General features: G+C 47.4%; 4 protein-coding genes across 4 annotated transcripts; 1 reads left to right on the plus strand and 3 right to left on the minus strand.

The window, feature by feature from the left end:
- Nucleotides 1–5,740: 5,740 nt before the first annotated feature.
- Nucleotides 5,741–6,424, minus strand: LOC123080885 (abscisic stress-ripening protein 3). Its single transcript, XM_044503827.1, has 2 exons — nt 6,189–6,424; nt 5,741–6,079 (listed from the first exon to the last, which is right to left on the minus strand). Exons 1-2 carry the CDS (start codon nt 6,315–6,317, stop codon nt 5,924–5,926), a joined length of 285 nt encoding a protein of 94 aa, XP_044359762.1. The 5' UTR covers nt 6,318–6,424; the 3' UTR covers nt 5,741–5,923.
- Nucleotides 6,425–9,805: 3,381 nt separating this feature from the next.
- On the minus strand, nt 9,806–10,441 carry LOC123080886 (abscisic stress-ripening protein 3). Its single transcript, XM_044503828.1, has 2 exons — nt 10,218–10,441; nt 9,806–10,108 (listed from the first exon to the last, which is right to left on the minus strand). The coding sequence occupies exons 1-2, from the start codon at nt 10,335–10,337 to the stop codon at nt 9,953–9,955; spliced, it is 276 nt and encodes a 91-aa protein (XP_044359763.1). The 5' UTR covers nt 10,338–10,441; the 3' UTR covers nt 9,806–9,952.
- Nucleotides 10,442–12,970: 2,529 nt separating this feature from the next.
- On the minus strand, nt 12,971–13,606 carry LOC123080884 (abscisic stress-ripening protein 1). The gene is made up of 2 exons (XM_044503826.1): nt 13,318–13,606; nt 12,971–13,204 (listed from the first exon to the last, which is right to left on the minus strand). The coding sequence occupies exons 1-2, from the start codon at nt 13,447–13,449 to the stop codon at nt 13,052–13,054; spliced, it is 285 nt and encodes a 94-aa protein (XP_044359761.1). The 5' UTR covers nt 13,450–13,606; the 3' UTR covers nt 12,971–13,051.
- Nucleotides 13,607–20,413: 6,807 nt separating this feature from the next.
- Nucleotides 20,414–21,676, plus strand: LOC123080878 (cationic peroxidase SPC4-like). Its single transcript, XM_044503820.1, has one exon. The coding sequence runs from the start codon at nt 20,455–20,457 to the stop codon at nt 21,532–21,534; it is 1,080 nt and encodes a 359-aa protein (XP_044359755.1). The 5' UTR covers nt 20,414–20,454; the 3' UTR covers nt 21,535–21,676.
- Nucleotides 21,677–26,396: the final 4,720 nt, after the last annotated feature.

A 26,396-nucleotide genomic window follows, 5' to 3' on the forward strand; every position in this document is an offset into this window, starting at 1 on the left:
GTGTGATCTGTAAGCAGGAGGGCCACGCCTCGGCCTACTGCCCAACTAGGGGCAAGCATCTGCACCTCCAAGTCATGGGCAGTGCCATTCCGGGCGAAGGCTTCTTCTGTATGGAATTCGAAGAAGAGGAGGAGGTGGAGGGTTCTGACCTTAAGGCTGCTAATGGCGCGATTCTGACGATGGAGCCAGGGAGGCTCTCGCTTCGCACGCTCAAGCAGGAGCTGAAGCACATGGTGGCTAGGGATTGGGATTGGCAGATTTCTCAGGTTGGGGACAACGATTTCGTGGTGATTTTCCCTACCGCTGACCTGCTTCATATGGCCAAATCTAGTGGCAAACTCTTTCTTTCAATCAATGACATTACGGTGCTGGTTCGTGACTCGTTTCATGAAACGATTGTGCCTCTCTCCATGCCTGAGGTTTGGCTTCGCCTCCACGACATTCCTAAGAAGCACCGCCGTGTCGATCGTCTGATGGAGAGTCTCAAGATGTTGGGCAGGTCAATTGTGGTGGACGAGCTTTTCCTCATCCGGATGGGGCCGGTGAGGATGAAATTTGGCTGCAAAGCCCCTGAAAAGATGAACGGTTTTGTGCAAGTGTGGTTTAACCATGAGGCTTATGACATCAGGGTTGAGGTGGAGCAGCTGCCGAAGCGCCCAGGGGACGGGCCAGCGGCGCCTTGGCCCAACGACACTCCTCCCCGCCCCTCTGACAAGCGCGGTGGCCCGCCTGGTTCGGGGACCGGGGGGCGTCTGGACAGAAGCAGGCCAAGCCCGGTGACCAGGGTGGTCAGGGCAGCATCAATGGAGGCCAAGGTAAGGACGTGGAGATGACGTGCCGCGATGAGGATCCTGAAGACAGCATGCCGGATACGTCGATTGACACTGAGACCTGGGACCAACTGGGCATCAAAGAGCTCGCTATCAATGAGGACAAAGATGGCGCGGAGCCTGGGTCGCTCGCGGTGTCGGACACGGCTTGGAGCAGTCTGCCACCGTCCCGCGCCCTGGTGGGTGTTTTCAACCAGCTTGGCCCAAATCCGAAGTCAGGCGCGGGCCGCGGGGCTTCGGCGGTCGCCCCGGCCTCCCCTAGTCTGTTGGGCTCTGACACGGGAGTGGTGCTCAATGAACCAACCATCCACAACCCCTTGTCAAGCCGCCGCAGCTCAGGGGGCTCTGGGCGTGCCCCCAAGAAGACGGCTGGTCGGAAGTCGACGGACAACCCATCAGTCTTGTCTCTCCCTTCGCCTGCTGCTACGGCGAGCATGGATCTGTAGGTTGCGCTGGGCTCTGTGGGCGCGTCTGCCAAGGCAAAGCGCTCCAAAGCTCCCCGGTCTCTCTGCGTGCTCCAAGTGCCAGGGCCAATGCGGCGCTGGGTGACCTTTCTTCCATGGAGAGTGCGCAGCTTCGCCTTGCTGACAAGAATCTCGAGACTTCAGGTAACCCCCCCTCCTTTAAGGTTCTGAATGCTTTTACTGATCCGCAACTAGCCTCGATCCTAGACGACAGCAGTTTTGAGTTAGGTGTGGAGGGTGGTGCGCTTATCTCTCTGATTCGTGCTCGCGAGGATGCCCAAGCGGCGCCGGCTGAAGCAGCGGCTGTGGCCAAGGCCAGGGAGGCCAACGCCACGGCCCTGTCTGCCCCTGACACAGTAGGGACTGTGGCTAGCGCAAGCCCGTTAGTTCTGTGGGATGGAGGTGCTGAAACTAGGGAGGTAGAGGCAACCCCCTCGACTAGCCGTGCCCCGGCCAAAAAACGTGTGGCAAAACCGGTGACCTCCAGAGGGGTGCGCCTTCGCAATCATATTATTTGATGTGTCACTTGTTCTGGAACATTCGTGGTTGTGGCCTCGCGGACAGGCGCACACAGCTTAGAGAGTATATCGCCTGGGAATGTATCGATGTCGTGGCGCTCCAAGAGACAATCAAAGCTGATTTTACGTATAGAGATCTTGCGGCCTACGACCCCCTCCGGCGTTTCGTGTGGGGTTGGGTTCCCTCCTGTGGCCATTCGGGCGGTCTTCTTCTGGGATGTAATAGTGATGTATGTGATGTTGTAAGGTGGGATTCGGGCTCTTTTTTTATTTCTGTTACGATCAAACACCGAGTATCCTTAGTTGTTTGGGCGATCGTTTGTGTTTACGGTCCGGCTGACCATTCGCGCGTGGCCGATTTCCTGGGCGAAATCCAAGCTTTGGTTGGGGCCAAGCAAGCCGCAGATAACCCCATCGTGCTTGGGGGAGATTTTAACCTTATTCGCTCGGGGACGGATAAGAATAACCGCAATATTGACTGGCCTAGAGTTACTCTTTTCAATAATGCAATTGCGGCTTGTGCCTTACGGGAAATCGCTAGGACTGGCGCTAGATATACGTGGACGAATAAACAACTCGCCCCGGTCCGTAGCGTCCTCGACCGTGTCTTTGTTACGGCTGACTGGGAAGTGCTCTTTCTCATGTGCACGCTGGTCGTGGAAATGCGCATCGGCTCGGACCATGTCCCGCTTATCCTGGCCTCCGGGGAGGACAGGATCAAGCGCAACCCACGATTCTACTTTGTGACTGGGTGGTTTGAGGTAGAAGGTTTCGGCCCCCTGCTCATTGCTCGCTGGGAGCAAGCAAGGGCTGCGGCTGGCCGCACTAGGGGCCCTTTGGACATTTGGGTATCCGCAGCCAGCGCTCTTCGTGGTTTCCTTCGCGGGTGGGGTGCTAACCACGGAAGTGAAGCTAAGCGCACAAGGGAAGCTATTATCGAAAAAATTAAATCCCTAGACGCTCAAGCTGACTCCGGAGCCTTTTCGGAAGCGGAATGGGCTACCTGCTATGCCCTCGAAAACCAGGTGCTCTCCATCCTCAGGGAAGAGGAGAAATATTGGCAGCGTAGGGGCGGCGTCAAGTGGGTTACTAAGGGCGATGCGAATATGGGTTATTTTCATGCCTTTGCCAACGGTCGCAAATGGAAGTGCACGATTTTTGAGGCTTCAATCTGAGCACGGGCTGTTGGTTAGCCAAGCGGAGATCACGGCCCACATATATGGTTTCTTCCTTTACCTGTTGGGAACAGTTGAGGAGAATAACCTGCGCCTTCGCGCGGACTTCTGGGGGGACGAAGCCCGTGTGTCGCAAGCCGAGAATGATCTCCTGGCCCTGTCCTTCTCCACGTCGGAGATTGAGGAAGCGGTTGGCTCGATGAAGATAGACACAGCCCCTGGCCCAGACGGCTGGCCTGTTGCTTTCTTTCGCCGCTTTTGGCCTGCGCTTAAAGAAATTTTCTTCGACATCATCAATGGCTTCGCGCTAGGTACTGTAGACATTTCGCGCCTCAATTACGGAGTCATCAGTCTAATACCTAAGGTCAAAGGGGCCGACTCAATCAAGCAATACCGACCCGTCATGCTCATTAATTTGCCGTTCAAAATCTGTTCGAAGGCCTTCACGACGAGGCTTGCCCCGATGGCGCAACGCATGATTGACCGTAGTCAGTCGACGTTCCTCAAAGGACGCAACATACTAGAAGAGCCAGTTGTGCTGCAAGAGATTATCCACGAGCTTAAACGTACTCGGCAGCCGGCCGTGCTCCTCAAGCTCGACATTGAGAAAGCCTACGATCAAGTGAACTGGGAGTTCATTCGTGAGGTCCTGATTCGGAAGGGATTTGAGTCAGGTTTTGTCCATCGTATCATGCACCTGGTCTCGGGGGGTCAGACTGCAGTGTCGATAAACGTAGAAGTTGGGAACTTCTTCCGCAACAAACGCGGTCTCAGGCAAGGAGACCCCTCTTCTCATCTGATCTTTAACTTTGTTGCGGACACCCTCTCAGCCATGGTGAACAAGGCTAAGGGTGCCGGTCACATCCGTGGAGTTGTCCCCCACCTCATTCCCTGTGGGATCACGCACCTACAATATGCGGACGACACCATGTTGCTCTTTGAGCCGGATGATCATAGTGTGGCCTCGATTAGGCTCATCCTCCTTGCTTTTGAGATTATATCCGGCCTTAAGATCAACTTTCTCAAGAGTGAGGTGATAGCCATTGGGATGGATACTCTCCTCGCTTCCCGTATTGCCAACCTGCTCAACTGCAAGCTTGGGAGCTTTCCGATTAAGTACTTGGGTCTCCCTATCTCTGATAAACACATTTCTATTCTCGAGTGGGAACCTTTGTACGGCAAGGTGGCGAATCGGGTTAGCCCCTGGCGTGGTCGATTCCTCTCTTCGGCCGCCAGCCTGGTTCTAACTAACACTAGCCTTTCCTCCCTTCCCATGTTTACCATGGGCATGTTCCTGCTGGCTGATGGGGTTCACTCCAAGCTCGACACCCCTCGATCCAAGTTCTTTTGGGAGGGAACTGGGTCTAAAAAGAAGTACCGCTTGATCAAGTGGGCAGCGCTGTGTCGTCCTAAGAAATTTGGCGGCCTAGGGATCCTAAATTCCAAACTCATGAATGTTGCGCTCCTCACCAAGTGGATTTGGAACTCGCCCAGAATGAGCAGGGGCTTTGGGCGGATATCCTTCGAGCTAAATATTTCTCCGATGGAAATTTCCTCACCTCTAGGGCGAAAGGGTCGTCCTTTTGGAACGGGATCCAGGCTGTCAAGCCGGCCTTTGCGTTAGGTGCCAAGTTCTGCGTCAATAATGGCAACTCCACGAGGTTTTGGCTCGATCATTGGCTCAGATCGGAACCGCTGTGGCGCAGCCCCTATGCCATATACCAACTAGTCACTAACATAGACATACTCGTGGCCGACGCGCTTAGATCCAGCCCGCTTGCTATCTCCTTCAAAAGACCCCTCCTAGACCACGAGCGGGCCTGTTGGGATGGGCTTCTTACTATTTTGGATGGTGTGGCGCTTCGACCCGAGGCCGATTCGGTCTCTTGGTCCTCACGAGCTCCGGAATGTTTTCGGTTAAGTCTTTATACACTAAGTTAACCGAGGGACCGACACTGGACATAGCTAGGGGGCTATGGAAAGCGTCTATCCCCTTGAAAATCAAAGTGTTCTTGTGGAAAATGTTGCGCGACCGCCTCCCATCCTCTAACAACATCGCTAAAAGGAACGGGCCTTTCGATGGCTCATGTTCTTTGTGTGGTGATCATGAAGATGCTAACCACATTTTCTTCAAATGCCACCTTGCCCGTTTTGCTTGGAGTGCAGTTCAAGACGCTTTTGGTCAGAATTGGAACCCGCTCTCGGCTTCGGAGCTTCGCGCTATTCTCTTAGCCCATAGGGGTGGGTTCGGACGAGTTTTATGGCGATGCGTAGGGGCGCTTTTATGGGCTCTATGGACTACTAGAAACAAAATGACTATTGAGCACAAATTTCCTACTCACCCTGCTGACATTATTTCCAAATGTCACTTGTTCCTTCAGACTTGGACGCCGTTGGGGAAATGGCGTGACGCTGACCAGATAACGGAGGCCATGGAGCGGATTCGTGGGATCCAGATTGCTGCCCGTCTCTGAGGCGCTGTTTGTTTCGTTTTGGGCTGGCTGCTTGTGTGCTGTTCTACAGTCTTATCTTATTCAGGCTTAGGCCGGTTGCATGTATCGTACTTGAGCTTCGGCCGTTATTTTCTTGTTGTTTATGTTCGCTGAACTTGTTGGATACTGCCTGTCGGAGGGCTTTATTAATTTAAAGCCGGAACGCTTCTTGCGTCTTGGTTCTAAAAAAAGTCGTACTTGTATGCAGCTTGTGACCATAGATGCATAGTACTCCATGGTCACGAGAAACGTGGGCAGCAATTTTCGAGTATAGTCCGTACGTAGTGCATGTATATAGAGGACTTGTGTGCATAACTAAGATAGACACAATGTCGAACAAGAAAAGGAAATGAATGAAACGGTCGTATAACCGTACAAATAGCTAGAGTACGTGGTGCAGGTGCAGCCTATGTATAAATAGCATACGACCATCGCCTAGCTCGATCAGTGGTGGTGGCCGTTCTTCTTGGCGTCTTTCTTCTTGTGGTGCTCATGGAAGGCGAAACCGGCGCTACCCACGGCGACCGTGGCTGCGATCTCCTCCTTGATCCTGTGCGACCGGGCATTCTCCAGGTCCTTCTTTGCCTTATGCTTTTCGTGCTGCAGTATCAACACAAGTTCATGATGCTAAGTAACTAACTAAAACTACAAATTGAGAATGAAAGAGTGTGATAGCAAGGTAATAATATTGCCAGGAACATAGACATACCAGCGCGTATGCTCCGGCGGCAACGGCGCCGAGCTGGGCGAGCTGCTCCATGTGCTTGTGGTGCTTCTCCTCCTTGCGGTGCTGCTCGCCGCCGGCCTCAGTCTTGCTGCTGCTGGTTTGGCGCCCCATTACCAACGAACTCGCTTTCAGGAAGCTCAGCAGTCAATGGAATAGCGATGGAGTGAAGTGATCCACGAGCCGGCGGTGTGTATGATCTGATCTGTGTTATTTTGTGGGTTGTCAAGTGCTTGGACTTAGGGCCGGGCGTGACCTTATATAGTGCTATAGCCTTGTGCACGGAGAGAAACGCCCGAGCTTCCTTCACGAGTAGGCAACACAACACCTAGATACGCGTTTTCAAATACTTTTCGAGCGTGCACCACTAGTTTTAGTTTTTTTTTCAGTTGACTAGTACTACTGGTTTTTGGCTGTGCTTGCCCCCACGAATGCAATGTTTCGCTTTCTCACATAGTATGTACGTACCTGCCGCACATTAGCTCTCATGTAGTACATTGTCTTGTGATTGAAAGTGACATATATACACCTAGCTAGCTTGTAATTTTCCCGCAAAAAAAACTAGCTTGTAATAAACATTCAAATGCATCTGGGCCGTGTTCGCTAGCTTAACCGCGTCGGTCGGTACGTGCAACAACACGGCTAAGGCGTCTCGATTTTCTTACCCGGTCAACATGCATACATAGCGTGTAACTGAAAATGACTACTCGCTGCTGTGTAACGTAAACCGGGGTTGTACAATGTCTTCATCCATGCAGCAAACAGACAAAGTAGCATCATCCTATTTTCCACCCCAAAAAAAAGCATCCTTTCCTTTTCCGACTACACCACAGCCCTCTCGGCACCCGACGATGAAGTGGATGGCCTGCACCTCGTGGACCCCCTCGCAGCCGTTGCGCAGCCCGGTCCAGCGCGTGAGGTAGTCGCGGAGGAGCTGATCCAGCCCCTAGATGCCATGGAGGGCTGGTGGCACCGGCTGAGTCGCTTGAACGTGCCGGTGAAGCTGCGCACGAACGCTTCGTCGAAGTCTAGCCAGGTGTTGATGCCATTATCCGGCAGGCTGTTGAGCCACGTCCAGGCCGAGCCCTGCAACATGAGGGGCATGTAGCGCACCGCCATGCGCTTGTTGCTGCCCACGGTGCCGAGGGTTGTGGCGTAGTTGGTAGGCCAATCCTCCGGCCTGGTAGTACCGTTGTACTTGGGGGTATCGTGAGGAAGTGTGAAGCTCCTGGGGAAGGGTTCGCCGTGGATGCGCAGGCCGAAGCAAGCCGGGCCGATCGAGCTTTCCTCCTCCACCGTGAGGGAGTGGGCCAACTGCTCGATGCGGTTACGGGCGTCTGGGGGCCTGAGCCGGTCGGCCACCGAAGCATGGCCAGCTGGACCGACGGAGACCGGCCGCCCGTGGGTGGAGTCCGAGGAGCGTGGTGCCGGCGAGCAGGGTCGGCCTGCTTCGTGAGTCGGGTGGTGACAACCGGCATATCACGATGACGCCGGCCTCCCCTGGTACCACCCCCCCCCCGCCCGTAGCTGGTAGCATGCGAAGAGGAAGCCTAGAAGGTGTACCTGGGATGCTCGTCCGGCAGCAGATCGTCGGCCGGACATGGGGGTTCCGATCCGGAAGGGTCTGGCTCGTAATACTCCTGCAGCCGGTTGGCTGCGGAGATGAGGTCGCGGACGCGCTGCTGCTGCAGCGCCTCACCCACCAGGCGGGCAAGTTCGGCGGCAACCCCATGCGCTGCCCTCATTTTCTGGGCCGGAGTAGCGTAGGTGGACCGGTTGGCGCCGAACAGCTCGCCGATGGCGCCGTCACGGCGCCGCACATCGCCCCACCGGCTGGGCTCGACGCTAGCCGAAGTGAGGCCGTAGGCGGTGTTGTAATCTTGTTGTGTAGACTCCCACTGGCGTTGCGTGGCGGCGAGCTCGGTAGCTTTGGAAAGCAGGAGCTTGCGGGACGCCTCGAGCTCGGCCACGGCAGCAGCCGGATCGGCGGATGATGCGATGGGGGCACGCAGGTTCTGCACCGTCGCTAGCAGAGGGTTGGACTAGTCGGCGTCGGGCTCGGCCGCGGTAGCCTCCCACCGGGTGCGACCATTGGTGGTGCTGGATCCAGTGGTGAGCACCTCCACGCGGACGCAGAGATCGTCGATGTCATTGGAGACGCTGCCGTCGCTAGACGACGGTGGGTCGGAGATGGTGAGCACCCCGCTAGGGTACTCATTGGGGATGTGCGTGTGGAAGATGCACGGCTCGCCGAAGGGGGCGACGGAGCCGCCTACAAGGAAGGCGACACCGGTGCCACCGCCAAGGGCCATGCCAGAGCCGCGGAGCCGGCTGCATCAAGCAGGCTGATCAGGCCGTACGTGATGCACTCACGAAAGGGAGTGAAGGGTCTCGTCCGGAACAAAACTCTAGCCGACACCGCGGCCGGCCCCACCGTCGGCGCCAACTATCATGGTGTGCTCACGACAGATGCCATGGGTAGGCTTATCGAACGTGGTTGGGACCAGAGGTCGCCGCTAGGTTCCGGAGGCGAGATTGGGGACAAGCGGTGCGAGACACTCGATGTATCCAGGTTCGGAGCCCTCCGGGGGAGGTAATACCCCTAGTCCTGCAAGATCTACTGTTTGGATCACAAGAGGGCTACAATGGTGCTCCTTGAGCTGTCTTTGGGTGCAGGAGGAAGAAGAGCTAGCTCTCTACTTCTCCATGCTTGTGAGAGTGTGTGTGTGTGAAATAAGCCAAAAGGGAAGAAGACCCTCTGCATGAAGGGCTCCTGAGGGGTCTTATATGCTAGCCCTGGCGCCAGTGTCTTCATCTTCTCGTGGGGCCCACCAACAATGGGGCCTGCCGGCTGCTGGGCCCGCCAGCTGTGGGACCCGCTGATAGGACGTCACTGTGGCACATCACCTCTCACGTCACGGAGGTTGGCACAGTGCAAGGCCGTGCTGACGTCGGTCACCCCGGTCAGCGGTGTGGTGCACAATGTAGCCACGCCACCTCCAATCAGCGGTGAGGGGGCACTGTTGCCATGCTCTCTCTGTCGTGGGGGAGCGGTCCTGTCGTACGGCTCGATGGGATAGGTGCTGACTAGCCATCTGCCGGCTGATGCCGGCTGGCTGGAGCTTTGTCTCCGCACTCGGCCGGCTCGAGGGCGAGCCGGATTGAGGGGCGCTTGCTACCCGGTGTTTTGAAAAGTTGCTAAGTGTTGATGTGCCTACCCGGGGGTTATCCCCCTGACAATACTCTTAGATGATAATTTTTCTTTCATGTTTATGGGTCCAGCACCGCTGCTGCAGCCGACATCCGCGCGGCACCTCATCCAGGAGATGCCGGCCACGCATGCATCCATCCAGCCTGGGAGCAAGAGGTCCCCGCTGCCCCGGGCCCGACCAAGGCTTCGCCAGGCCTAGCCCATGGTGGCGGCAAGGGAGGAAGGAGGTCTGGTGGCGGCTAGGGTTAGCTCCCCATTGCTCACGGGAGCGACACGGGAGGGGAGGGGGAAAAGTCGTACTTGTATGCAGCTTGTATACATGCATCGTACTCCATAGTCACGAGAAACATGGGCATCAATTTTCAAGTATTGTTCATACGTACTGCATGTATATAGAGAACTCACGTACATAACTAAGATAGACACAATGTCGAACAAGATAAGGAAATGAATGAAACGGTCATATAACCGTACAAATAGCTAGAGTGGTGCAGGTGCAGCCTATATATACAAAGCATACGACCCGGGCCTAGCTCACTCAGTGGTGGTGTCCGTGCTTCTTGGCGTCTTTCTTCCTGTGGTGCTCGTGGAAGGCGAAGCCGGCGCTGCCCACGGCGACCGTGGCGGCGATCTCCTCCTTGATCCTGTGCGACCGGGCATTCGCCGGGTCCTTCTTCGCCTTGTGCTTCTCGTGCTACAGTATCAACAAAAGTTCTAGACATTAGTACCTAAAATAGAACTACAAATTATGGCTGAGAGTGTGATAGCGAGGGAATTATAGTGCCAAGAGGATATAGATATACCAGTGCGTAAGCTCCGGCGGCGACGGCGCCGAGCTGGGCGAGCTGCTCCATGTGCTTGTGGTGCTTCTCCTCCTTGCGGTGCTGCTCGCCGCCAGCCTCGGTTTTACTGCTGCGACCCATTACCAACGAACTAGCTTTCAAAAAGCTCAGCAGTGAATGGAATAGCGATGGACTGAAGTGATCCACGGGCTGGCTCAGTATATGATCTGTATTGCTTTGTGGGTTGTGACGTGCTTTTCGCCATATATAGGGCCGGGCGTGTCCTTATATAGTGGCATAGTGCTATAGCGTTGTGCACGGAGGCAAACGCGCCAGCTTCCTTAACCAGTAGGCAACACAACACCTACGTACGCGTTTTCCAATACTTTTCCTGGTTTTCCAATACGTACGAGTGGAATGTTTCGCTTTCGTGCATATGTACGTACGTGCTGCACAATGGCTACCGTCTTCGGATCGAAAGTGACATGCATGCACACCTAGCTTGTCGTACTAATAACATTCAAAGACGAGCCGACCGAGAACACGGTTAAGGCACATAGAAAATGACTACTCATGGAACGTAAACCGGTGTTTTACAATGTCTCCGTCCATACGGCAAACAGACAAAGCAGCAGCATCTTTACCTATGATATAATTGTTATTAGTACATTCAAGAAACCTTCATTTAAAATTGTTAAACAAAGTAGCTTGCCTAAAGAGGAACTACAATGATTATTTCCTTTGATCAAGAAAGCGCTTTCTCAATAGTGTTGCTTACTACGGAAAGAAAGGGTTTGCGGCCAGGCCTATGTTGGTGGTCGTCGACTGTGGATCGTAATCGCTGGCTCGGGGAGGAGTGATGACAAGGGGATCGGAGACCAATCTCGACGACGCTTTTCTCCTAAATGGTGTGTCTGTATTTGTCTGAACACTAGATAGCCAAGTCAGACCGGCAGGCGTTTTGTAACGATTTCCACCCAGTTTTTCTCAAATTAACCGAACAAATCTTTTCATGTTTTTTAATGCATTAAGATCTTTCAAGGCCGACTTAGGAAAAACTATTGTTAGAATTGATCTAATGATTTCTCACCTCACATACCTTGTGAAGAATATTTCAATTATCTATGCCTACTAATAAAGAGAGGCAATATTTTTGGTTTGGTCTGGTTTGTCACGCATGTTTTGTAGGAAAGCCCCTCATAATGATGCAAATCAAAAAGTAAAGTATTTTCGAGCATCGATTTTTTTTATACCTCCACGAATGTAATTTACCATGAAATTTTGCAAGCATGTTGAAAAAACATCAAATGCTTCTTTTTTGAATTTTTTACTATTTTTTAGGAATTTACTATTCATCCGAGCTCATGTGAGCTCGAGCACACAAACTGCACGTTCAGCTTGCATCCTTATTGACATATGAATCATTTCTATCTCAAGATAACTTTATATGTAGGTCTGTTATACCCGCATATGGGTTGGCTAGCTTTTGTGCTGGCTTTCGAGCATCAGCCCACGTGACTTCCGTGAAGAGGCTTCGTCGATGCATGCTCGATCATATATTTATACTACTTAATTAAAAAAGGCATGCTCGATCATACATTGATAGATACATGCAGAATGCATCGTCCTTCATAGTCATCATGAACAAGGACAGTAACTTTCAGGTAGTTAATAAAAGAGGGACGCCGATAACTGCCACACGTGTGGTGTATGGGGTGGTTGTGCCGCACGCCCTGTGTGGCATGGAGACGACCCAGCCCGCATGACCGCGTACGAGTTGGTGATAAAACCATATGCTTTGATCACACTATCAAAGCGTATATTCCAACTCCGAGAGGCTTGCACCGGTCCATAAATGGATCGTTGGAGCTTGCACACTTTGTTAGCACCTTTTGGATCGACAAAACCTTCTGGTTGCATCATATACAACTCTTCTTTAAGATATCCATTAAGGAATGCAGTTTTGACATCCATTTGCCAAATTTCATAATCGTAAAATGCAACAATTTCTAACATGATTCGGACAGACTTAAGCATCGCTACGGGTGAGAAAGTCTCATCGTAAAATAATTCAGAAATTTAAAAATCGGGATAATTTAAAAAAGAATTAAAAAAATTCGTAAAATTTCCTTTAGTCTCGGTTGGTGTTACCAACCAGGACTAAAGGTGGAGCTCCAGATAGCGGCCACGTGGAGGACCTTTAGTCCCGGTTCGTAACAGAATTGGGTCGACTAAAGGGGGGGGGGGGGGCTTTAGTCCCGGTTCCTGGAACCGGGACAAATGGGCCTTTTTCTACTAGTGGTAGTAGCTACAGATTCCAACCAAGTTGCAACGTACATTTAGAAGAGGTCCCAGGGAAGCTTTGGGCAAATTATCAAAGAAATCAAGTTGAGATCACAGAATTTCAATTGCACATTTCGTTACGAGGGACGGCCTTCTAACTTTGAAGCTCATTCATTAGCCATGTACTCTTTAACATTAGCTCGGGGCCGCCATGTTTGGCTGGTGCAACCCCATGATATCTTTTGTATTCCAAACTATGTAACGTTTGAGCAACAAAGACTTGGCTTTCCATAAAAAAATATACTACTTAAAAAAAGGCATGCTCGATTCATACTACATTGATAGATACATGCATGATAAACCTTTAGAACAAGGACAGATGTACATATAGTGTACCGCGAACAAGGGCAGCAACTTTTAGGTAGCTAATAAAACAGTGCATATACTATAGAACAGACGTACATATAGTGAAGAACAACACACCCTGGAAAAAAACAACAATGGAAACCTCGTAACCGTATAAGTAGCTAGACTGCTGCCGCCTATACATGCTATATATATGTGTGCCAAGATCAATGGTGGCCCTGATTCTTGGCGTCTTTCTTCTTGTGGTGCTCATGGAAGGCGAAACCGGCGCTACCAACGGCGACCGTGGCTGCGATCTCCTCCTTGATCCTGTGCGACCGGGCATTCTCCGGGTCCTTCTTCGCCTTGTGCTTCTCGTGCTGCAGTATCAACACAAGTTCCAGACGTTAAGTATCTAAGTAGATACAGTACGTATTAAGACTAAAAGATTGTGATAGCAAGGGGATAGGGAATAATAATGCGAATATTATACCAGCGCGTACGCTCCGGCTGCGACGGCGCCGAGCTGGGCGAGCTGCTCCATGTGCTTGTGATGCTTCTCCTCCTTGCGGTGCTGCTCGCCGCCGGCCTCGGCTTTGCTGGCGTTGCTGCTGCGGCGCCCCATTACCAACGAACTGGCAGCTTTCAAAGAGAACAACAGTGGATGGAACAGCGATGGAGTGAAGTGATCCACGGGCCGGCGGTGTGTATGATCTGATCTGTGTTATTTTGTGGGTTGTGAAGTGCTTAGCCTTAGGGCCGGGCGTGACCTTATATTGTGCTATAGCCCTGTGCACGGAGGCAAACGCCCGAGCTTCCTTCACGAGTAGGCAACACAACACCTAGATACGCGTTTTTCCAATACTTCACGAGTAGGCACCACTAGTTTTAGGTGTTTTTTAGTTCCTTTTTTAGTTGACTAGTACTACTGGTTTTTGGCTATGCTTTCTCACATACTAGTATGTACACGTACGTGCCGCACATTAGCTCTCTTGTACGTTAATTGTCTTGTGATTGAAAGTGACATATACAACTAGCTAGCTTGTACTACTAAGTTTCCCGCAAAAAAGCTAGCTTGTAATAACATTCAACATCTTGGCCGTGTTCGCTAGCTTAACCGCGTCGGTCGGTACGTGCAACAACACGGCTAAGGCGTCTTTGATTTTCTTACCCGGTCAACATGCATACATAGCGTGTACCTGAAAATTACTACTCCCTGCTGTGTAACGTAAACCGGGGTTGTACAAGTTTTCATCCATGCAGCAAACAGACAAAGTAGCAGCATACCTTTTTCCATGCAAAAAAAAAAAGCAGCATCCTTTCCTTTGATTGTAAATTTTTTTTTAACGAAGTAGCTCGGCTAAGGAGGAACTACAATGATTACAAATGTTTCGTTGCGAATTAAAAATTGTTCATCATGCAATTGAAAATTTATTTAGAAAATCAAGTGTGTAATCCAATAATATTTATCATATATTAAAAATGTTTTTTTTGAATTTTTATATTAAAAATGTTCGTCATGTATTTCAGAAAACATTCATCATGTAATCCAAAATTGTTCATCTTATAAAAAAATGTCCTTGTGTACTAGAAATTAAAAGAAATTAAAAGAAATTGTTCATCGAAAGCCCGTGTCGTGATGCAGCACAACAAAAATTGTGACGGTCAGCCGTCAAGCTGGCTAGATACGAAAATGAACTACTCGGACGTGTTTAAGGCCTTTAAGATCAATGGCAGCAAGTCCTGCAGTGAGAGCGGGTCCTGAAGAGGAGCCCAACTGCGACCGCACCAATCACCCGAGGTCAGAACCTGTTGAAGAATATGGATGCAGCCAAGGAGCCTAGTGTTGTCGATGCAGGCCATAATCTGCATCCGCTCCTAAACTATCTCCTAAGATCCGCGTCGGCACTGTAGCAAACACCGTCACAACAACAGAGCTCGAGGACATAGGTCCACCACGAGGATGTCACCGTCACCGCACCATCCTTGCTTGAACAGGCTGGATTCCAAATCAATCCTCAACCATAGGACCGATCGCCTCATTGGAGTTCGATCTGAAGAAACTTTATTGAGCGTCGCCATCGCTGTCGCGAAGTCAAGATGATGAACAACCTAAACCTAAGCTACTTTGGTCTAAAATTATCCACACGCGTGGAACCGACGACCCGCCCTCCCCCCCCCCCCCCCCCCCCCCACCTCCGACAACATGACCGAGGTCGTCGGCGGAGGGGAACCACCGGAGGGCGACGGCCGAATAAGCGCTCCGTGACGGCAGGCGAGATCGCCTTTCTTTCTTCTCTTCAAAGAGAAAATGATATCATCAACTTGGGGCATGGGCTTTGACAAGGCTCTATGTATTTGTTATACGACAAATTCTATTTGAGCCCTAGTCGCAATAAAAAGGGACGGGTAAATGCACCGACTTGTGATGTTGGCTTCCTTTCTGTTAGGCCGAAGATTTCTTTTTATGTTTACTTTTCATCGATTCTTTCTTGTTTATTGATTTCCCATTTATTCTTTTCACTGGAGTATTTTATAATATTATTAAATGTAATTTTCAAAATTTGAGAATATTTTGAAGGACAGTTCCTAAAATTCCATTTTCTTTCAGAATACAATAAGATTTTTCTAATATCAAGAACGCTGAAAATATGGACATTTAAAAAATCACTAACAGATTTAATTTTAGAAACACTTTATTGCAGTTGGTGAATATTTTTAGTTTTCATGAGAATTTTTTCATTTTTGTGCATTTTTTAAATTTTAATATTTCTGCTGTGGTTTATTAGAATACTTGTTCTAGATAATTAGAACATTTTGTACTGTAGTTGTTCTTTACTGGAGAAAACTGGCTAGAAAACTGAACGTACGTAAGGAAAATCGCCACGACTGGCTACAACACAAAAGCCAATATGGGCCAACCCAATCACTGCACTTTGTTCATTTGCCTAACATTTTGTACCCAGGCTCAAATAGGAGCTCCTTTTTTTTTTGCAGGCAAGGGGACTCCTTTGTTGTACCCCCGACCGAAGCTTTACTGCCCACAGATTCCCGTCAATAGTCTGGCCCAACAAGGGTCAATAGTTTTTTAGCCATTCTGCTTTGCTTTGCTTTGCTTTTTTTACTTTTATATTTTTGTATTTTTTATTTTCATGTTTTGTTATTTTTTTTCTTTTTAGGGCTTATTTTTTCAAGTTTATTCCCTAACATACTATTTTATGGAAAATACCTTAAATATGTTTTGAATTATATAAAATACTCCCTCCGCCCCATAATATATGTATATACTCTGTTTTTAAAATACATGATTTGTTTTTCATATATGCAAGGACATCTTTTGAATATGTGATGGACATTTTGTTCCAAATATACGAATATTTATATTCATGCATATGGACCTTTTTCATTTCTTTATAGATAATTACAATATTCTCAAACTCATTTTTGATAATATTCTCAATTTATTAAATTAAAAATATATTTTGGGTTTTTATAGTAAAGGGAAATATACATGTTAATGTTAGTAGCTGGACCATTGTTTGTTCTGCTGGAGGCGGAGTTACCATATTGTCGGGTGCGTCTGTGCCTCGCCTTTAGAACATGGTTAATAGTATAGCTAGGTGCTGGCTATATAAATGTGCCATGTCATCAAAATTTAGCATTATTAGTTACTCAGACAATAAGGCTGACTATAAGGATGGCTAAAAGGTTACAAACTTTTTTCACTTCTCTCTATCTCTTTTCTCTCATTAAATGTTTTTATCTAGAAGCACACGTAAAGGTGGGCTCTTGCATAAGAATCAACTCCTTCCCTTTTTTTATGTCTCTCCTCCACATAGGCAGAAGTGTCATGTATGCAGGCTTATAACCCACTATTGTACTTGCTCTTAGCAAGCTAGATGCTGGCACCGCCTATAACTCATAAAGAAGCCAAGTTACGGATCGTTAGCATCCCCCAACCAATTGCCCGAGTATGGAAAACAACTAACTTGTGGTGTGATCGATAACTTGGTGCAGGTTAGGTACATTTTGAAAGGGATTTCTTTTCTCACTTCTCTTAGATATGTATATTCTGTTTTTTTAATATATTGTTATTTAGAAAGCATATTTTAATATTTATTAAAGAAAATGTTCACCTTGCACATAAGTTTTTTATATTGTATAAAAAATACTCATCATGTATTTCCAAAAAAAATTCTTGATCATGTATTACCAACTCTTCATCGTATATTTTTTTAAAGATCATAGTGTAATAAAAAAATGTTAAGCATTCCCTAGAAAATTTTCGTCATGTCTTTCAGCAAATAATCATCGTGCAATCCAAAATTGTCCAACTTGTATTAACAAATGTTCATTGTGTATTAAAAAATCATCATGCAGTTAAAAAATTATTCATCAAGTATTTCAAAGAAATATTCATCGTGTAATTAAAAAATATACACCATGTTCTAAAAAATATACATCATATATTCAGGAAACAATCATTGTGTAATCTGAAGATGTTCATCATGTATCAAAAATGATTATCATGTGATAAGAAATGTACTTCATATAATAAAAATATTTATATTTTCCTTGAAACCCATAAAAACTAAAATTAGAAAAACAAACAAAAGATTAAGAATAAAACAAGTTAAGAGAAAAGAAAAGAGAAAAATGAAAAAAAACATGGGAAACCCCGAATAAAAAAGACTGGAAACCGATAAAAACAATAGCCAAAAAACCAAAATCCGTCGAAACCACCCTGCACAAAACCAAAAAATAAGGACCGCCCCTCGCGGTGCTAGCTTTGTTACCTCCTGTTGGGAAAGGTAGTAGAAAAACAAAAAAGAATCGCTACTATGAATATCCCAGGATCACTATGAAGATGAATACAAGGTTAGATCGGATTGTTACCAACTTCGAGTTCCAACTAAACAAGAGTCGGTGTAGATCATTCTTGAATTTTCGAACCGCCCACAAACGATCCCTCAAAAAAAGAGATCGAAAGCACGATCTCTCTAGGGATTGCATGAGTACAGGCTTCACGATCCCGCAACACTTTGCTATCTAGAGCTTTGCATCGTCGGAGAACTGGAGGAGGAGAAGAGAACCACACGGAGCATCCCTATTATGAGGACTATAGAAACTTAATACAAGTCCAGTTCGAGAGAGAGGGAGTGCCCAGAATCATGGGACTTATGTGCCTCAAGGGGCACACCCCATCAACTATATATAAGTGTACAGGAGAGGGTGGCGACTTGGGGAGGGCTCCTCCCCATGGCACGTGGGTCAAAGGAAGGGGAGTCCCCCTCTAACTCCAATTCATCCCCTCCCCCTCTAGCTTGTCCAACAAGCTAAGGGGGCGCCACCCCTTTTGGGCGTCTTAGGCCCATTAGATCCCCCGCTGCCTTATAGGCCTTTAGCATATTACAGGGGCCTAAATAAAGCCCCGGGGCTCCCGGTAATTTTGGGAAAGCTCCTGTATTTATATTAGGTCCTTTTGAACATTTTCCACCTATTCAGTATTAAACGGTATTTTCCAAAACACTTTCGGTAACCCCGAAGCGCTTTTCTCTCCGAACTATTTTTTATTTCCGAAACTCTTTTCGGTAATATTTCTCATATTCCTAACTCCTATAGAACTCAACAAATCATAATCCCTTAAGTGTCCGACCCTACAGGTTCGATGAAATATAGACATGAACAAAAACACCTTTTTGTTCAATGATCAATAGCGAAACCGTGGACATCCATATTGACCCCTATACTCACACGATTGATATTCGAGCAAACCTTTGGTTATCATATGTTATTCCTTTTTCTTTGCGATACGTTACAAGACCTGATGTGAGATATATCGGTATCCCCGTGAGATAAACACATGCTCACTAGACCGGTCTTTCTCATTATCGGTTTTGTTCCTTTTTCTCGTTCTCGTGTTCCGGCATCCCCGTGATCAATTCACACTTTGTCTGGCTAGACGATGATAGATGCCATCACACCGAGATGACGTAAGAATATCTCTCCATCGTTGGACTAGCAAAGTCTAGTCTCGAGCTATCTAGTCCCTCATCCTACGTTTCTGATGAACCCATAAGCTTCCGTTATGATCACCCTGTTATGGATGACGTTGGAACAACCCCAAAGTGCATCGTCTGGCATGGAGTGACTTGATACTCTCATGGTATAAGGGATCATAAATACTTTAACTCTCATGTTATGGACATTAGACTTCAGACGATATAACCTCTAAGTATTAAAAGCAACTTATGGTCAATTCAACACGAGTGTTTTAGCAACAATGTGCTCTCACATGTTGCCGCATAAACATCATGAGCATGATCAGGAAAATAGAATCATCAATCAACAATTGTGCTAGTCCTAGAGGCAAGACCATGAATCTTGTTTTACGGTCTATAACTCTACGCATGCTTATGAATTTTCCTCCGAATCGCATATTCGCGAACCATAGCAGTTATAGCATACAATATAAACTATAATTACAAACTTGGAATAAATAATACTTAAAAATTATTGCCTCTAAAGCATATTTTCATCACCTTCATTATTGGCCAGCCCACATCTAGGTGTTGTAAGGTGAGGGGGGTGTAGGAGCCGCAACATGAGAGATTTAGCTTTTGCGCTATTGCCTGCTTTAAAGCGGCAACTAGGAGCTCCCTAATTTGCCATGGATAGATAGTTGGTTGGTCTCATGCAAGGGTAAGCAGGGCTAAAAAATCAAAAATGAATCATGGAGAATACTGTCTTGTTCATTATTCGTTGAGTGCATGAACCTGAACCTGAACCTGTGGCGAGCACAAGTACTAGTCAATTAAGAAGAATATAAACTAGCCGCCGGCCTGCTTTTAAGCATGTGTAGCAAATTAGTATAGCAAAGCCGCCCAGGCCCCATTGCTACGACGAATCATGACGGTGCATGGTGGATATTTTTGTAATGGAGAGGGGCTCAAGAAAGAAAGGTGCATGCATGATCAGCGCAAATACAGGAGAGTAAAATATAGAGAAGACTGGTACGTATAGTATCTAGCTAAGCTCTAGCAGTGTGAGTGTAGTGTAGGAGAGTTGTGTGACGAAGTTTTCTTCAAATTTTCTCGCAAAAAAAAAGAGAAGTTTTCTTCAAATTCATGTGATGATCAGTAATCAACGGTGTCTGCTGATGCTTAAAGAAGCCGAAAGCTAGCATGCCCAAGTTGTAAACAACTAGTGATAGTACAAGGTTAGTTAACAACTAGCCACTGATGTAACTCGGTCGTTAGCCGCCTTCGTCGATGCCCCCAACAAGTTGAGAAATGAATATGCTGCGCTACGTACGTACCTGGCCTAGCTTAGATTAGAGCTGCTTTGAAATTTCTCCTGATCCAAATCCTCGTCTTCTCGACCAATCATTTCCCTCCTTTCAAAATATTTGAGTCGAGCAGATCGATCGAGCACCGCGCGCGGTAGTTTCCAGCCTCGGTTCCACCGGTGTAGGTGCATGCACATGAAGTCACCAGTACGATCCAGCTCCATGTCGACCAGCAGACAAGATTCCATGCATGCGCGCGTGCCTATAAAACCACACGCACACCTCCAAGCTCAGTACACCCACAGCCACATCGGTCCTACTTAGAGACCCAGCTAGATCACCATGGCTTCCTCTCCCTCGGCAGCTCATCTCCTGCTTGTCCTCGCAGCAGCTATGGTGCTGAGCTCTGTGTCTGCAGCAGCGGTGGGTGCTGGTGGCTCGCCGCCGCTGGCCAAGGGCCTGTCGTTCGAGTTCTACCGCGCCAGGTGCCCGCAGGCGGAGGCCATCGTCTTCGCCTTCCTCAAGGACGCCATCCGCAAGGACGTCGGCCTCGCCGCCGCGCTCCTCCGCATCCACTTCCACGACTGCTTCGTGCAGGGCTGCGACGGCTCCGTGCTCCTCGACAAGACCAACGGCGTCGACAGCGAGAAGGTGTCTCCCCCCAACGTCACGCTCCGTCCGTCGGCGTTCAAGGCCATCAACGCCATCCGCGCGCTCCTCCAGAGGGCATGCGGCGGGCCCGTCGTCTCCTGCGCCGACATCGCCGCGCTCGCCGCCCGCGACTCCGTCCACTTAGCCGGTGGGCCAAGGTACGCTGTCCCGCTCGGCCGCCGTGACGGGCTCGCCCCCGCGTCCCTGGACACCATCCTGGGCGCGCTCCCGCCGCCGACCTCCAAGGTCCCCGTGCTCCTCAGCTTCCTCGCCAAGATCGGCCTCAACGCCGACGACCTGGTAGCGCTCTCCGGCGCGCACACGCTCGGGATCGCGCACTGCGGCTCCTTCGAGGAGAGGCTGTTCCCCAAGGACGACCCCACCATGGACAAGTTTTTCGCCGGCCACCTCAAGCTCACCTGCCCGCGGCTCAAGGTGGACAACTTCACCGCCAACGACATCCGCACGCCTGACGTGTTCGACAACAAGTTCTACGTCGACCTGCTCAACCGGCAGGGTCTCTTCACCTCCGACCAGGACCTGCACACCGACGCCAAGACCAAGCCCATGGTCACCAGGTTCGCCGTCGACCAGGCCGCCTTCTTCGACCAGTTCGTCAAGTCCATGGTGAAAATGGGGCAGATCAACGTGCTCACTGGCAACCAGGGTCAGATCCGCACGGACTGCTCCGTGCCCAACGCCGCCCGCAGTGCCGGCGACGAGCTGCCGTGGTCCGTCGTCGAGACCGCCGTGGAGAGCTTGGTGTTGTAGGTAGTAGTAGGGTTTAGTCCATGGATCTCAAGCTTGTTTTATGTTTTGGCAAGGTTTGGACTTTGGAGGTCAGAGTGCATGCGCGTTTAGTTGGTTCAGCAAGACCGTACCAGTTGAATAAAAAGGATCTGTTTTCTCTAAATATCCCTTTTTTGTGGAGTAATGTTACATTTCCAAAAGGTTACTTACATTTTTACAGGCAAGCTGATGTGGAGTGGAGGTTTATGATTGGTAATAAGGGGATGAAGGGGGCCACCCCAGTTAAATTCAGGGGCAGAGAGAATTAGTTTGGATATTTTATAATCTTTGTAGGCCTAGCATTATTGTTTTTCGGGTAAGATGCTTGTATTACTCAAATCACAGTGAGATTACAGTCAATAATGTTTTGCTCAATGGCTTCAGGAGGACCAGACTCCAACGTCATTGTTCTACCCTCTAAATGAGTAAAGTTTGCCAAAGAATTGCTAACTTTATTTTGGGAACATCTAATATGAGTAATACTAGTTTTGTCGAAATATCTGCATATGTATATACACGAACCCTCAGATGAACATTTAGTTGATGATTTGATTTTAAAGTTTACTAGCTAATTACTCACCATGCATGTGAATTTTAAAAATACCCATAAACATTTGATCGATGATCTTTTCAAGGAATATTTGGTTGATGATTTGATCTTTAAACACTTGATGATTTTTTATCAGTTGTCATGTGTCGAATTGATAATTGATAGCTACATTTTTAGGGAATTAATTGCCACTGGTTTTGTGTTTGAATAAAGTCATTTACCTTTCTTTTTTGCGATGATCTAGCTCTCTTTTCCTTGTTGAGAAACATATATTAGAACATAGACGCGCATGCGTGAACCATCACCATTACACATACACACTAATATGGCGCCTACTGAAGACCGAGTTGCGGAGCTTGAAGATGATCTAGATTTGTTTGTATGGATAACCAGGTGATGCTAAACGATTTGTGGCAGGTGGGTAACTTTTCAAGAAAAATTTGGACACAATCACAGCCCCCTACAAGGCTACAACAAAAAAAACGATTCCACTCAAAATACAATAAAAGTTGGCCGAATCATATTAGCATGGGATCAATTAATTTGGGAGAACCCGCCACGAAAATGACATAGTAAAAAATGATCGGTGTAAAAAAAAGATGCTACACCATTCTCTCAGCAATGCTTGTTCGTTCTTTGCTTTCCCCTCCTTCTACAATGGGTCAACTAGCAGTGTCAAAGCTAGAGGATCACACCGTCAAGTTCAACCTTGTTCATTTTTTTTTACGATGCAAGACAGTCATTCTGCTGATTTCGTTAAGATAGGAAAAAGCAAAGAGTACAAAAGTTACATGAGCATACTAACACCAAAGCCCAATACAAGGCTACTCTCATTGCCATATCATCTTGGCAAATGTCTTCTCGAACGAGGAAAGAAACATCAACAGCCTAGAGCATGACATGTCTAAAGATGGGACGATCTCTCTCCTTCCACACATTCCAAAGAACATACATGACGACCTCGCCCATTTTTTTTCTTTCTATTTTGCGAATCAAGCCTGACAGTGTTCAGTTTCCACCATTCCTTGAAGGAGAAATCCGGGGTGAAAATGCATCTAATCTCTGGGTTATTTTGATAATTCATAACAACATATATATCCTTGAACTAATGCCTACCAAAAGAACATTTCAGGAAAAGGTTTATGAATTTGGAAAATAAAAAATTGGAGAAAAGTTCATGTATTTTAATAATGTTTGCAAATTTGAAAACTTCATGAATTAGGAAAAGTGTGAAAGTTTGAAATTTTCATGAATTTGAAAAATAGTTCAAAATTTATTTTATAGTCCATGAAATCATATTGAATTTTTAAAAATAAAGAGAAATAAAAAATCAAATAGAAAACTAGATAAACCAAAAAAAGGGGGGGAAGCGAAGGTAGCTCCTGGAACGTTCTCAAAACCGAAGAAGTTTTATTTTAGAGCAGAGGCATCGGAAAGAAGTCAAAAAAAAACCACATTGCTGCATTCCCGCTATATGGGCTTGCTTGTTTAAGAAATAGTCATCGATTTGTTCCATTCCGTTGCCACTCGGCCCGACGCTGGTCTGGCCCATCTATACCACAGCCTGATGGCCCGAGGTTTCTCTAGGTATAAATCCGCTCGCTAGGCATCAACCATGTCGTCCAAGAGATGGAGTCCGGTGTGAGGGGGTCCAGGTGCACCGTTTCCAGGGCATCCCAAGTGATGATGAACTCATGAATTTGGGTAGTGGTAGTGAAGTTCCGAAAGGATCACACCCAACGATTGTCTTGAAGAGCACGGATGACATAGATACACTTTTGCCTCGCAAGCCAGAACAAGGATGGTGCTATATCTTTTAGAGTAGTGCCATCAAGACAATGATCATGCCAAAACTTACCCGAACCCCACTGTCAACCACGACCTTGGTAGATATACAAAAGAGCTCCCTGTCGACCTTATCACATGGTAGATCCGAGCCGTTCCATCTTCCATGGTCTCTCCGAAGTGGTCCACTGCAAACCATGACCAACTTAGATGGAGCGCCCTCCCAAAGTGCTCTGAACCAAGCACCCAGAGCCCTCCAGCTCATGCGGGTGATAAACGACCGACCAAATAATGAGATAGTGGTCACCATCCTCACCAGTCCAAAATGAAGGCACACCGCAATTTATTGAATTTTTTTCTCACACACTTACTGAGGGGAAAGATAGTCATATGAAGAACCTCGATGGTTGAGAGCACATATTTGGCAAGAGCAATTCTTCCGTCCATATTGAACAACTTACCTCTCCAAACTTTAAGCCTAGAGCCTCCTTTATCAATAAGAGGGTGGAGATCCACATTTTGCAACTTTTTGAAGTGGAGGAGCAGCCCCAAATTTTTGCATAGGAAAGTGCCAACCCTTGCATGAAGGTGAAACCTTGTTCATTATGGCATATATTATTTCACCAACGAGCAACGATGAAAGACTAGACAGATGCAAGATTACAAATTCCACTAAGTTCAGTTAGTTCTATGCCAAACCTTTGATATTATTTATTTTCATTGGTTGCTATGTTGTTGCAAATCATGTGCAACCTATGTGGAGCATACGGTTCGCCTTTTTCAGTCAGGAGTCAAACTTAGCTGAAAAAAGCATAGTCAATGTAAACAAGAAATTTGCAACTTCAATCGGATATGGTTCCATTCACCGCCGATCCACACACCAGTAAAATATAAAATTATGTGTAACCAGTGTCATGTGTGATGATCTTTCAAATCAACATTGAACCACAAAAATACATATCCCCTTGCAATGCACAGACAAATTAACTAACTAACTATAATTTCATAACTTAATTCTTGTGGTTTTATTCATTGGCAGTCCGGTCCCACACAAAGATTATGGCCATTTTCTAGCAATGAAGAGAACACGAGAGCTCCTAATCAGTGCCTTCAGCTCCGATGTGCTGCATATCGCACAGGGAGCACATGGGTCGAGGCCCAGTAAGCTTTTACGCTCTGTGCTTGCTTGTTTCACACGCTTATGCTTGTTTTTTTTTCTGCTTGTTGTTCTTTGCTTTGTTTGTGGATCTTTTTCTCTGGATAAAACAAATAAGTTTTTTTGTTAACTCAAAAAAGTTGGTGAATTTCAAAAAATATTGTAAAATTTTAAAATTTTGAATATTTTTTTAATTTCGAAGAACTCAATAAATTTAAAATACTTCATAAATTTGGGGAAAAACTTTAAATTATGCATGAATTTTAAAAATAGTTAAAAGTTTGAAAATTTCATGATTTGTTTTGAAAAAAGGTCTGTCTAGAGCACAGCTAGATTGCTAGTGATTGCACATCTAAGTGATTCTATCAAACATAAAGAAGAAAAAGAAAAAAAATATCCGCACGAATCTCCGTGTAAAATCAATGACATAAGAGTTTTTTTTGCGGGGTGAAAGAGAGTTTTATTCCATAGAAACAGAGTTACAATCTGTAAGTGCATCTAGTGCCACCCCTAGTTGGTTTTGGAGTATTGACGACAAACCTGGTTGAGGGACTAATGTGTTTGTGAGAATTGCAGGATAACACAGGTAGTATTCCCTCATTGATTCGGTTTACCTACCGGAGATGACCCCTAAAAATGCATGAAGACATTGAAGACAATGGTGGTATGTGAAGATATTCACATTGAAGACTATGACAAGAGAAGACATCGCGTGAAGACTATGGAGCGCGAAGACATAGTTGTTTCCTTTTCTTCTTTGTTGAGTCGTAGGAACCACCGTACTATTAAGTGGGGTCCCAGTGAACAAAGTCAGAGTGACTGAAGTGATGCTCAACCAAATCATATGTCTTCGAGCGAAGACAATAAGAGCAAATCTTATCCAGAGCTGGATGAGTCAGCTTTACTTGTAGCCCAAGTCAAGTTGCCGCGTGTGTTTGAAATCCGACCGTTGGAACACGTGTCAGTTCCTTAGTGACCTAGGGTCATTTCGGACAAATCAGGTCGGGTTGCCTAGTGGCTATAAATAGCCCACCCCCTACACCATAAATTGGTGGCTGCTCAGAGTTCGTGCACGGCTTTTGTTGTTTGAGAGCAACCCACCTCCGAAGCTTTCGAGAGAGAGAAATCCTTGCGAGGACAAAACCCAAACACCCAGAGCCAAAGAGTGTTAGGCATCACTAAAGTCTTTCTGTCCGCGTGACCTGAAGACTTGTTACACTTGACGACTGTGAATCCTCCAGCCGGTTAGGCGTCGCATTCTGAGCATCCAAGAGTCATTGTGGATCGCCGGTGAACGAAGTCTGTGAAGGTTTGGAAGTCTACCTTGAAGACTTACCAGAGTGATTGGGCGAG

This window comes from Triticum aestivum, chromosome 3D, assembly GCF_018294505.1.
Source record: "Triticum aestivum cultivar Chinese Spring chromosome 3D, IWGSC CS RefSeq v2.1, whole genome shotgun sequence".
In the NCBI taxonomy this organism is placed as follows: Eukaryota; Viridiplantae; Streptophyta; class Magnoliopsida; order Poales; family Poaceae; genus Triticum; species Triticum aestivum.

Excerpts from the sequence above, each read along its gene's own strand:
- LOC123080885 (XM_044503827.1), bottom strand. The coding sequence starts at position 6,317 with ATGGGGCGCCAAACCAGCAGCAGCAAGACTGAGGCCGGCGGCGAGCAG. Across the intron at positions 6,080-6,188 it reads CCGCCGGAGCATACGCGCTG|CACGAAAAGCATAAGGCAAA; the intron begins GTATGTCTATGT and ends TTGATACTGCAG.
- LOC123080886 (XM_044503828.1), bottom strand. The coding sequence starts at position 10,337 with ATGGGTCGCAGCAGTAAAACCGAGGCTGGCGGCGAGCAGCACCGCAAG. Across the intron at positions 10,109-10,217 it reads CCGCCGGAGCTTACGCACTG|CACGAGAAGCACAAGGCGAA; the intron begins GTATATCTATAT and ends TTGATACTGTAG.
- LOC123080884 (XM_044503826.1), bottom strand. The coding sequence starts at position 13,449 with ATGGGGCGCCGCAGCAGCAACGCCAGCAAAGCCGAGGCCGGCGGCGAG. Across the intron at positions 13,205-13,317 it reads CAGCCGGAGCGTACGCGCTG|CACGAGAAGCACAAGGCGAA; the intron begins GTATAATATTCG and ends TTGATACTGCAG.
- LOC123080878 (XM_044503820.1), top strand. The coding sequence starts at position 20,455 with ATGGCTTCCTCTCCCTCGGCAGCTCATCTCCTGCTTGTCCTCGCAGCA.